This window comes from Engystomops pustulosus, chromosome 7 (assembly GCF_040894005.1).
Source record: "Engystomops pustulosus chromosome 7, aEngPut4.maternal, whole genome shotgun sequence".
Classification (NCBI taxonomy): Eukaryota; Metazoa; Chordata; class Amphibia; order Anura; family Leptodactylidae; genus Engystomops; species Engystomops pustulosus.
This window is the reverse complement of record NC_092417.1, coordinates 135,085,000-135,097,430: the sequence shown is the minus strand read 5'-3', so window position 1 is coordinate 135,097,430 and position 12,431 is coordinate 135,085,000. Positions and strand designations below refer to the sequence as shown.

At 42.0% G+C, this 12,431-nt stretch overlaps 1 protein-coding gene across 1 annotated transcript; it reads right to left on the bottom strand.

Annotated features, from left to right (window-relative positions):
* Positions 1-2,334: 2,334 nt before the first annotated feature.
* Positions 2,335-12,189, bottom strand: LOC140070227 (uncharacterized). The gene is made up of 3 exons (XM_072116577.1): positions 11,012-12,189; positions 4,929-5,069; positions 2,335-4,871 (listed from the first exon to the last, which is right to left on the bottom strand). Exons 1-3 carry the CDS (start codon positions 12,187-12,189, stop codon positions 3,566-3,568), a joined length of 2,625 nt encoding a protein of 874 aa, XP_071972678.1. The 3' UTR covers positions 2,335-3,565.
* Positions 12,190-12,431: the final 242 nt, after the last annotated feature.

Below are 12,431 nucleotides of genomic sequence, written 5' to 3'. Positions count from 1 at the left end.
TTTCTGATTATGAGAGCACTGTTTTTTGAACCCACAGGACATAAATCTCACATTATTCATAAAACAAACATAAGAACTAAAGGTACATGCTGATACCAAAAATGTAATTCCATATTATTCTCTCTCCTGAAAAAGAGTACCTTATACAGTAAATTTGGAAAATGCATCAAGAAAAGTTCTCTTCCAGTGTCCACAAGTGTCACATCGCATTTCTATGTGCTAAGTGTAATACATTGTGGCTCATTTACTGAGGGTCTGAATCACGCACTTACGTCGGGTTTCCCGTTGATTTCCGATTTGCCCTGAATTGCCCGCGATTTTGGCGTACGCGATCGGATTTTGGCGCATAGGTGCCGGCTTTCACGCAACAGAAATCGGGTGGCGTGGCCGTCGGACAACCCGACGGATTAGTAAAAAATGCTGAATTTTTTTAAAAAATTGTGTCGCAAGATCAGCACTTACATGCATCGGGACGAAGCAGGTGAACTCCAAAGGACCTCGGCGCAGCAGCGACATCCGGTGGATATCGGGCGCACAGACCTTAGTGAATCCCGTCAGAACCCGAATCAGCGTCGGAGAACGTGTCGCTGGATCGCGCCTGGACCGGGTAAGTAAATGAGCTCCATTGTGTTGTAATGTATGGGTATTGCGAAAATCCCAAAGACCACATTCTGGAAAAATCACTTTTCAGCTTTCTAAAGCTTTTTTTTATAATTTCTCATAACTGCAGAATTGGCATTCAGGTAAGTGTTGCAATGGTTACAATAAAGCCATCAGCACCCATAATGTATCAGATGATCAATTTATCTTCCTCATACCTTCTCTTGTGATAGGCTGTGAGAAAATGATGGAGAAGGGAAATAAATTTACAATGGGAGACATGTATCAATCACTCCTATTGCTTCCTTCCTTCCTTCCTTCCTTTTTTGATCAGATGTTTGATCAACTTGTGCGACTTTTGGGGTTGGAATTGTCCCATTCTTGTGAAAAGTTGCACACCACAAAAAGTTGCAAAAGTGACACTAAACAGGCAACTCATCACATGTATCACATAGGGAAAAACTTAAAGGGGTTTTCGCACGAAGGAAAGTAAGGCCCTATCCCCCTAAGATCGCAAAAACGATGGGTCCTTCGGAGATCGGCAATTTCCGTCAGCTCCATAGCTATTAATGGAGCAGAACGGTCATGCGCCGCCGGCTGCTCCATTAATTTGATGGAGTGACGGGGGGTCTGATGGACGCCACATTTTCGTGATCTGCTGGTGCCTCTGCTCTCTGCATTGAGACCCTGATCAGCAAATTAGGCACTATCCCATGAATAAGGCCTAACTTTCCTTCGTGAAAAAAACCCTATATTGCAATGATTAAGTAGGCCAACTTCAGTGGTATCCCCCTAATCGTATCGACCCATAGAATAAAGATAATATGATTATTAGGCTATACGGTGAACACAAAAAAAAAAAGTAAAAAATCCAGTGCAGAATTTATGCATCTCATCCCACAAAGAAATTGCCATAACATGGCCCCAATAACAAAAAACCAAAAATTTTATAGCCTACAAAAGGGGCCAATGAGGAAACTAAAATCCTGGCAGCTGCAGGGTGCTCCTTCCCTTCTGCTCCTCGCTGTGCCCCCATAAAACAAGCAACAGCCACATGTGGGGGGGTCTCTGTACTCGGGAGAAATTGCAGAACAAATTGTAGGTGGGGTTTCTCTTTTTTCTTTTGGAAATGTGTTAATTTTAGGGCTAAATGAACGTATAACCGTCAAAATTTGACCATTCTAAATTTCACCTCCATTTTGATTCAATTACTATGAAGATCTCAAGGGGTTAACAATCTTCCTAAAAGCTGTTTCGGATAGTTTGAGGGGTGCAGATTTGAAAATGGGTTGATTATATAGGGGGTTGTGATGCTAAATATGTCAAATTTAATTCAAAACTGTATTTATCCCCAAAATAGTCAATTCTGAAAATACAGAAAAGCGATATTCGATTTGTAATTTATCAAAATAAATTATCCAGACATTTAAAATATTATGAAAATGTAAAGTAGACAAGGGAAATGTTATTCAGCAACTTATTTAGCTGGTAAATCTATCTGCCTGAAAACGCGATGATTTTGCATTTCGAAAATGGCAAATTTTTCCAAAAAATTCATGATTTTTTTCTTTTTTTGTAAATAAACGCAAAACTTATCAGCCAACATTTACAACTAAAATGAAGTACAACATGTGGGGAAAAAACAAACATTCTCAGAATCGCTTTGATAAATAATAGTGTTCAAAAGTTATAAGTTATAACCGTATAAAGTGACGCAAGTCAGAATCCAAAAAAATGGGGCTGAGCCTTAAGCTACAAAATGGCTACGTCTTTGAGGGGTTAAAATCCAAACGGTTTCTGTATGTTTGTAAAGCACAAGTGCAGTCTCCACCTCTTTTTCGTAACGCAGACAAAGTTGGGGGAATCTCTATAATGTACAAAGAATTATATCAAAGGAAGATTTTGAAAATGTAACAAGATTAACAAATATACCAAAAATTATACAAAGACCCAATTGAAAACATTAAACAAAAACTGACAAGTTTATTACAGGATGGGGTAACACTGGGTATTCTTTCTGGAAAAGATCCAAAGTTTCTCTGTCCAGATTTTCCCACCTCTCCTATTTTTATGCATTGTCCGAATTGCATAAAGAAAAATTTCCTCCACTTCTACGCCCAATCATGTCCGGAGTCTTGGTTGTATAATAGTCTCCAACCTTTTGTTACACGAGTACCAGGTTACATCAAAGATAGCACATCTGTATTAGAAATTATGGACAGTTTTGCTGAGGATAAGGAATTTACATGGACAACTTGTCACTATATGCTGTTATCCCACACCATCTGGCTAGTGCAGCTGCGTCTTACCACCTTAAATAATATATACTTTTATAGCTGGGCCTAGCCTTTCTATCAGCTCATCTACCCTGGACATAGGCCAGGCATCCATTTTGGAAAACTCATTAAGTTTACATAAATCATTACAAAAGCGCCAGCTTCCATTTATTTTCGGAACTAAAACTATGGGGCTGGACCATTCACTTTTAGATTTTTCAATTACACCCAAACTCAACATTCTGTGGACCTCCTCAGAGACGGCCTGTCTATGGGCTTCTGGAATTCTGTACGGTTTTATCCTTACTTTAACCTGTGGCCCAGTAATTATTTCATGTTCAACAACATTTGTACACCCCGGCAGGCTGGAGAACATATCCTTGTTGTGTTGTAAAAATTCTTTACATTCCTGTTTTTGGGAACAAGATAAGGTATTGGCAACTGTCACCTTACTATACTCTAATACGGTAACTAAGGAAGAACTCATTGCTACCAGTGACTCCCTTTCCTTCCATGGCTTAATAAAGTTGACATGATATAGTTGTACTGGTTTCCTTTTTCCCGGCACCTTATGAGAGACATTTGAAACTTTTTCAAGAATCTCAAAAGGTCCCTGACACTTAGCCAAAAAGTTTCTCTCAACAGTGGGTACTCAGGTCAGAGTAAACTGGTAAAGGATAAAATTTGCATTACTTTAAATGTTTTTGTCTTTTCGCATCTTCCACATTGTTTATGAATCCATCTATTTCAGCTTCTGTTGAACGGTGCAAAATTGTACAGAGTGTCAGACCCTTTTTGCACTTTATCCCATATTTGGAGGTTGGATTGATTTTGAATCCACTTTGTAACAAGCTTATCCCTCTTGAAATGTGATGGATTTTATATAAATTATATATTCCATATTGTAAGTAGAACCGTTGCTTGCAGATCTTACTCAAAGATTCAATCTCATTGCTTATTTGTGAATAGATTATTCCTTCAAAGGCTGTGTGATACTTTTCCCCATACATATTAGCTAAATCTAACCGTGCTTCCACATTCCAAGGCATCAGCTGAATGGCTAATGTATACCATTTAGACGCCTCCTCTATAGCATTTGACTTTTCTGCATCTCTTGAACTGTATGCTTTATGTCTGTAAATATGACCCATTTCATGTGTCAATTTATGGTAATCTGGTGCTATGCACTTTGCTCTTTGCAAAATTTCAAAACATTTGTCAAAGGTTATTATTTGGTTAAGCCCTGATAAAATTCGTAGAACTTCTGGGTTCATGTATCCCTGGAAGTCATCTGCTAGCAGTTTGCGTGCTCTGTTTTTGTCTTTCCTATGACCTATCTCTTGCAGGATCTTTGCTAAGTAAACTCGAGCTTCGCAGTTTGCTGGATCTTTATGCAGTATTTTATCCAGAAGTTTAACTGCTTGATTCATTACTTCTGTATCTTGAGAGTAGATAGCATGAGCATAAGTGGCATAAGCCAAACCAATGCAAGAGCTTTCATCTGGAGAAATATCTAAAGCTTTTTTAAAGTATCGAGTAGCACACTTTCCATTTCTTATGCCAACTTCAAGAAAGGACCAGGCTTGTTCAGCAAATATTACAGATAAATGTTGTATTTTATCAGGATATTTGCTACAAATGTCATGAACTTTTTGAAGGTAATCTTCACATTCTTGAAAATTGTTCAGGAAGTAGTATATCCAGGCATAATTTCCATAAGTAACTATAACATGCTGGTCAAAGTGTGCCTTGTGTTTTATAGCCACATGTTGTTCAGCCTGTTGAAGACATTGTAGAGCCTCACTACTTCTCTGCTGTTGATGTAAAAGATAAGCCTTTAAATTATATAAAGTTGAAAGATTCAAACAGGTTGAGTGGTGAATCTTGATTTCCAATGTCTGCAAAATCTCATGTATGTTGATTTTATCATTCTTTTCCAGTTTCCAGGTAAACTGGCATTGCAGGTGTTCTAATTTGTCTTTGAGGGTCTTTTCACTGGAAATAAGAGGGGGAATTTATCAGAATATATTATGAAAGAAAAAATTTAAATACATTTTCATCATAGCCAACATAATTGGTTTCCCTTTGAAGTTTGCAAGTCTTCTCTGGAACTGATGGGTAAAACATGAAAAGGACAGCACTCCAGTTGTATCATAGTAGATAATGTTGATGATGTCCAGCCTGTGCATCAAACTGCGCAACCACAACCAGACTTGCCACAAGCTGCCAAACTTAGTTTAGCGGTGGCAAACTCAGCCTGGGGCCACCGCTGTAGGCTACAAACTGTCTAAAGCAGAAACAGTGTCCTGATAAGGGCAATCCAACTATCAGGAACCTAACTTATGGACCTGAGAGACCCTGCAAGGTGACAGGGAAAACTAATTTCATCTGGAAGCTGCTGGATGGTGGAGCGGACAGAAAAGAGGCACAGACAGACAAGCAGAGTTGGACAGAACCAGGTCAAAACCAAGATGCTGGTCAAGGTACAGAATTAGATTGCTAGAGAGAGTAAACATGGCAGAGGTCGGATACACAGAATAGTAAGTAACAACACAAGATCACAGGAAACAGGTATAAGGAGACTTCTAGTACCAGTAAGGTGCAATGGGACTCGGCAGGTATATATAGGAGTTACTGGAGACCACCCCAGCAGCTAATTGGATCGGCAGTCTGTCACCCTAGTAACCTTTGGTCAGTCAATCCCAACAAAGCAGCAAACAGCCACAATAAACACACACAAACAAAACATGGAATGCCTCCTTAGACCAATGCTGGCAGGGTTGTTATACCAACAGTGTAAATCCAGGGTAAGGCAAAAAGACCATAAAAGGCTACTGCCAGTTTTGCCCATAGTAGGGAATTCCTTTTTAATTCCCAAATATGGCAGTCAGAATAACTCTATGGCTCAATATCAAATGAACAAACTTTTGTTCCCATGACATATTTTGTTCTTATAGCTCTTACAGTAAAAAGGTTATAAAGGGGATCCTTGCATAATATTACTATGATGCTTGAGGTCCTGTCCCTGGCAGAATGTTCAGTCATTGAAATCCGGCCAGCACACAGACTGACAACGTCTCTTTTATAGATAGTTGGTGCCATGGCATCCACAGTTGCTGGCCCCTACTGTAACATTGCTAAAACAGGCATTTATCTAACATCAATTATTAATCTTGTTTTCATATACAAAAAAATAAGTACCTCATTGTGCTTTTCTTGAATCAAATGTGTATATATGGAATGTAGTAAATGCACTCCAAGTTTTTCTCCTCCTGCTTTGTCTAGATTTAACCAGTAGCCCTGGGTGCACACATGTCTTTTGAAATATAACTTGAGTTGCACTATGATCTTGCCACACCTTAGCAATGTACTTGTTTACACTTGGTTTACTTATGCATGGAAGTGCTGACATCATATTTATTGCATGAGAGTTGTCAGTTTTGAAGGTTATTTCCTCCACAACCCACCTATTTTTGTACCAAGCATATTTTTACATTTCTTCATTAACAGCATTCATTTTTCAGTTCACCTTGTTATATGAGGAAAATATAAAAAGATCATTTAAAAACAATAAAAACCTTTTCAGGGATCCCTAATCAATGCTTGGGGAATAGTTTTCAGTGTGATCCAATGCACATCCTGGTGGCTGTAATACAAAGTACATCCCATTTTCTCATGTGAGCATGTCACATATGTACAATTACACTTTTAATTCACATAAAGCAGAATAATACGATCATTTTGAAAACAAACTCAGGTCACAAGACTAAGGTACATTGAATGTCAAGTGCCAGAAAGAAAATTTCTACTACTTAATGCTATTATTTTTAGGCCCAAAATACCAGGGGTATTCATGGGTATCACTCACTATTCTTATTAACATAGGGGGAAGGTTTGCTGCAGAGGAGAGCCATTGTCAGATGTGTAGCCTAAGGTAAAAAGAGAGAGAAAGATGAATTATGCAGGATCACAGACTGGGATGGGGTAAATAATAGGGAAAAGGCAGACCCTTTGACACAGCTGCAAAGACACATGATTCTCCTGCTAGTTACATGTAGAAGAATTGTATGATCTCCCCCTCCAGAGGGAGAAGGGGGCAGCCCTTTTCAAAATTGGTTGGCTGGGTTAGGCTAGTATTAGGTAAAAGCACAAAATACAGGAAACTAATGCAGTATATGGCATAGTACCAAAGCACCAAAGAGGCAAAACTCCAGGAGAAATTGGAAAGAGGAATCTAAAGGTTAATGCAGGGGTCTTTAACAGTCAAGCCGTGGTATATGAAACTTGAAAATAATAATCAGCATTTGCCTAGGGCACTCCTCTTCACCCTACGGCTCCAGCTTCTTCTATCCTAAGATTCCCGCCAGTTCAAGCAGAGGAATGTCTATACTCTCTGCCGTTTCACCAGCTATGATGTAATCAGCCGGCGACAGAGCCGCATCATAGCGGGTGTGTGCGTGGCAGAGACCATACATGTGCCTCTGCCTCCACTGCCGGGAATCTGAGGATAGAAGAAGCCAGAGCCACAGGGTGCAGAGGTGCGCCGGAAGTATTTTCTTTAATATTTTTATGGGGCCACTGCTGTGGAAATTTCATTAGTGGGGGGCGCACTGCTAGGGACATTTTAGGTGGCCTCTGCTGTGTACATTTCATTTGGGGAGCACTGCTGGGGGCATTTTATTAGGGGGAACTGCTGGGGGCATTTCAATAATAGGGGAGCACTTCTAAGGACATTTTATTGGGACAAGTTATTAATGAAGGGAGGCTGCTGCTGCACATGTTATTAGTGAAGAAGACCGCTGCTGCACATGTTATTAATGAAGGGAGGCCGCTGCTGGACATGTTATTAGTGAGGGGAGGCCGCTGCTCAACATATTATTAGTGAGAGAGGACGCTGCTGGACATATTATTAATGAAGGGAGGCTGCTGTTGGACATGTTATTAGTCAGGGGAAGCTGCTGCTGGACATGTTATTAGTGAGGGGAGGCCGCTGCTGGACATATTATTAGTGAGAGAGGACGCTGCTGGACATATTATTAATGAAGGGAGGCCGCTGTTGGACATGTTATTAGTTATTTATTTGAGGGAGATCGATTTTCCCATTTTTTTGTGGTAAAAGTAGGTACCTCAGTTTACACTCAGGTTGGCTTATACTTGCTTATATGTGGAAAAAAATACAAATTGTGGTTAAAACTTAGCTTTTACTGAATTCGTTTAAAAGTGAACAAACAGTAATCTGGCTTCAAAGAAATTGTATGAACGCACGGTTGCCCATCTGCAAAAAATAGGAAGAGACAAAGCAAGTGTGAGCCGGGTGGCTTCCTTCATACAGTTCAAGAGTATTGATGCAGCTTTTAGTGAAAAGGAAAGCTCACCTCTGTGGGCTGCACATCTTGATATGTAACAGGTTAATATCTACACTCAAGTTTCCGGGTGTTCCTCGGTGGAGGTGCCATAAACAAAGGGTCAATAAGGTGATTACGGGCACCCTATGTCCATATAGAGTGTAGAAAAGGAAAAGGAAAGAGGAGGAAACAAGGTGTTGTAACTAGAGGCATGGGAGGCAAGGGTCAAGCATGACTATCACTCTCCCTGTTAATGCCCTAGGTTCAATTTCTAAAACACCCTGTTAGCCTAACCTCGGGGTTGTGGCCCTAATTGACCACGAACCCCGACCGGAACCTTACCCTAGATGCCTAGCCCTGTTATTGGACCTAGTCTAGAGGTATCGTCCCAGTCAGTTGTCTGTATGTACAAGAGGTATATTAGATGGTCCGTATGTACAAGAGGTATATTAGATGATCCTTATAGCAAGAAGTATGTCCAAAGCGCAATTGCGCAACCAAATCCCGACAGGGTCTGTTTCACCCTTTTGGGCTCATCATGGGATAATAAGGTCCGCATTGGGAGCACCCTAATGGGAAAAATATGACAAACAATGTGACTGGTATATGTTCAGGTGTCTGTAACCTTCAAACAATAAAAGTGATATCATGTAGTATAGAAAGTATATTCTTACCTTACACTATACTGATAGATGGTGCTGGGGTAGTAAAAATCTCCCTTGCACTGTAGTAATAGTGTGTAGGAATAATGGTGATTTCCCTAGTGAGGAAACAGATTGGTTGGTAAAACTACAATCAAAGTATCCAACAGGAGGACCAGAGTGTCTATATAATGACCCAGGTAGGTAGCGGTCTTACCTGAAGGAAAAGGCTAGTTGAGCGATGAAGTGCTGCGGGGGTGCAAATGCACACAGCCCCGTTCGCAGCGGGTAACCAGTGGGTCCTGTCAGATCCGGCGTGCGGCTCACTTATAAGCGCACCGCGTGTTACTGGTACCGCCCCCAACGCTCCACCCCTACCTGTGCGTCGCACTCTATGATAGGGAGGTGCGGCCGGCAGCGGGTGCAGCGTGCGCATGCGCCAAAAAGCGAAGAGGGCAGGAGAAACGCCCTCAAGCTAATGCCCGCCCAGAGGCTCTAACGCGCATGTCAAAAGACATGGCCCGAAAGGCCTCTAGAGCAAGCTGATCGCGCACGCGCAGAGGCATCCACTGAGGTCAAATGGGGAGGGCAGCAAGTGCCCTCACCGGACATGAAGCGGACGTCTCTGGGGACAAGTTACCCGACGGATGAGGTAAGTAGTAGTGGGGTGCGCTAGAGAACCATATATGCATATGGAAATCTCAATGGACAAGTGTATTGTGTAATCACGATTCTTCACTTGTCCCTATGATTAGTAGATAGGGATTTAGGGCCATGGTACAAAAGTGGATTATAGATGCTAGTGAAAATAGAAAGATAAAAATATAAGCCATGATAAAGTAGAAAAGGTAAATGCAGTCATAAAAAGCAGGCAAAGCTCTGTTGTTCATTAAGTCCTGATGGGGACTCTGTCTTGAGTCTAAATATCCATTGTGACTCTCTTTGCCTCAAAATCCGGTCCCAATCTCCTCCTCTGTCTGGGGGTTTAACAAGGTCAATGCCCACAAAAGTGAGTCCCTTGGTGTTGCCTCTATGTCTCTCTTGTACGTGCCTAGCAAGGGGTTTGTCTCGGTTGTGCCTAATATCCCCTAAATGTTCCCCTACTCTGCGCCGAAATTCACGGTATGTCTTACCTACATATTGTAGACCACACTCACAAGTGGCTAGGTAGATTACGCCTTTGCTTTTACAGTCAATGTAATGTTGGATGGTGTAGCTTCTATTGGTAACAGGGCAGTAAAATGTTTTACAGCTCTGTATTACCTTACATGCAATGCAACCACTACAGCGGTAACAGCCTTTGATATCAGAATGTAGCCAAGTCCTAGTGGGTTCTGGTCTAGTGAAGTGACTGTGGACGAGCCTGTCTCTTAAGTTGCGTCCTTTTCTGAATGTAATCGTAGGGTGATCTTGTAAAACCGCAGATATGTCCGGATCCATTTTGAGTATGTGCCAAAATTTGGTAAGAACTTGGCGGACCTGTTGAGATCCCTCATCAAATGTACTCAGCCTGATTAAAGGTGTACCGGGCGGATTGTTGCGTGGGGTAAGTAGGTCTGTCCTATTAGCTCTTAAAGCTTGCTGATTTAAGGGTCTGTTCTGGGTACCCTCGGGCCAGAAGTCGGAGTTTAAGGTCCTTAGCTTGGCATTTGAATTCTTCTAAGGAGGAACAGTTACTGCGTATCCTGAGGTATTGCCTGTATGGTATACCTCTCTTTAGAGCAGGTGGGTGATAAGACTCCCAGCGTAAAAGGGAGTTAGTCGAGGTGGGTTTCCTGTATAGGGTTGTATTTATTTCGCCATTATGTTTCTTGGTGATCCGAATGTCTAAAAATGGTATACTGGAGCGGTGTATCTCGTGTGTAAATCTGAGCCCTAGGGAATTGAGGTTCAGGTCCTCTAGGAGTGTCCTAAATTGACTCTCTGAACCCTCCCACGTGATGAAAATATGTGGCGGGGGGGAGACCCTTCACAAAAGACGTGACAGTGTTCCCACCAGCCCAGGAACAAGTTGGCGTAGGTGGGGGCGCATGAGCTCCCCATAGCCGTGCCCCTGAGCTGGTGGTACACAACCCCGTCAAATAAAAAATAATTGTGTGTAAGCGAGAATTCCAGCAACTGGAGGATGAAATTGTTATGTGCACCGCACTGGTTGCCTCGAGTGCTCAAATAGAATTGGACAGCTTGTAGTCCTAAATGGTGGGGAATGGAGGAGTAGAGTGACTCCACGTCAATACTTGCTAGGTAAGTATCAGGTCCTATTGAGAGTCCGTCTAATCTTTTGAGAAGATCAGTGGTGTCCCTGGTGTAGGAGGGAAGAGCTACGACGAAGGGGGCCAGGATTTTGTTGATGTAAATGCCTACATTTTGACAGAGTGACCCGACACCTGACACGATTGGTCTACCTTTTAAAGGGGTTAAACCTTTATGGATTTTGGGGAGCCCGTAAAAGGTAGCTGTTTTGGGACATTTGGGAAACAAAAAATCAAATTCTTCTTTGCTAATCAGAGCGTTGGTAAGAGCGGTTTGAAGTATTTTCTTAAGTTCCAACAAAAAGGAACTTGTGGGGTTATTGGGTAGGATGGCATAGTTCTCATTGTCCTTCAGTATATCTAGACACATCTGGCGATATTTCTCTGTTTGTATGATCACTATGTTACCCCCTTTGTCGGAGGGTTTGATGGTTATAGTGGAATCCTTTTCAAGAGAGGCGAGAGCTTGTGTTTCCTCCTTTGTGCAGTTAGGGTGCCTAATTGTAGTGGTTAATTGACCGAGTTCATTAAAAACTAGTTTAGAGAAAATATCTATACTAGAGATGTCACCTACAGGTGGGGTGCTTGTGCTCTTCCGTTTAAGGTCCGTGAATGGGCCTTTCCCTGAAGTGGCTGCTGGTGGACTGGCTAGGCTCTCTAATAGTCGTATGTCAACAAGGAGGTCTTGTGGAACACCTAGGTCATGACAATCCTTTCTTTCTTTCATTTTGAAAAATTTGTGCCATCTCAGTTTACGTAGAAAAAGATGAATATCCTTGTGCCAGTTAAAATCATCAAATCTACTCGTAGGTACAAAGGATAGCCCCTTACTCAAAATTGAATTTTCTGCATTATTGAGGACCCGGTTGGAGAGGTTTATAATGAAAGTGTCTAGTTTCTTCCCCTGCGATTCCGGTTCCTCAATGGGTACAGTGGGCCTGCTGTTAAAAAAGCCGATGAGGAGGAAGAGGGCGCAGAGGGGGGTGGAGGGGCGTAGGAAGGGATGGTGGAGGGAGAAAAGGTGGAAGGGGCTCCTATGTGGCCGCCCCTGCTGTTGCCTCCCAATGTGTTGCATGTCGTGTTGTCCCCTGAGAAGGTGTCTCTTTGATTATAGTTGGCACTGCCTCTTCCCCTGCCTCTGTTACGTTTGCCTCTGCCCCTGCTTATGCCGCCCTGGTTAGTTATAGATCCGTCTGTGTCGGTGTCTGTGTCTGTACCAAAGTCTGTCTCGTTGGGAATCGGTTTCGTGTTGATACAGGAATATGCTTTATTATCCCTGAAATCACAAAGGTCTCTGTTGAACTGTTTATGCTTTCT

Excerpts from the sequence above, each read along its gene's own strand:
- LOC140070227 (XM_072116577.1), bottom strand. The coding sequence starts at position 12,189 with ATGCAACACATTGGGAGGCAACAGCAGGGGCGGCCACATAGGAGCCCC. Across the intron at positions 5,070-11,011 it reads TTGAGCACTCGAGGCAACCA|TTTGATGCACAGGCTGGACA; the intron begins GTGCGGTGCACA and ends GTGGTTGCGCAG. Across the intron at positions 4,872-4,928 it reads ATGTTGGCTATGATGAAAAT|TGAAAAGACCCTCAAAGACA; the intron begins GTATTTAAATTT and ends TCTTATTTCCAG.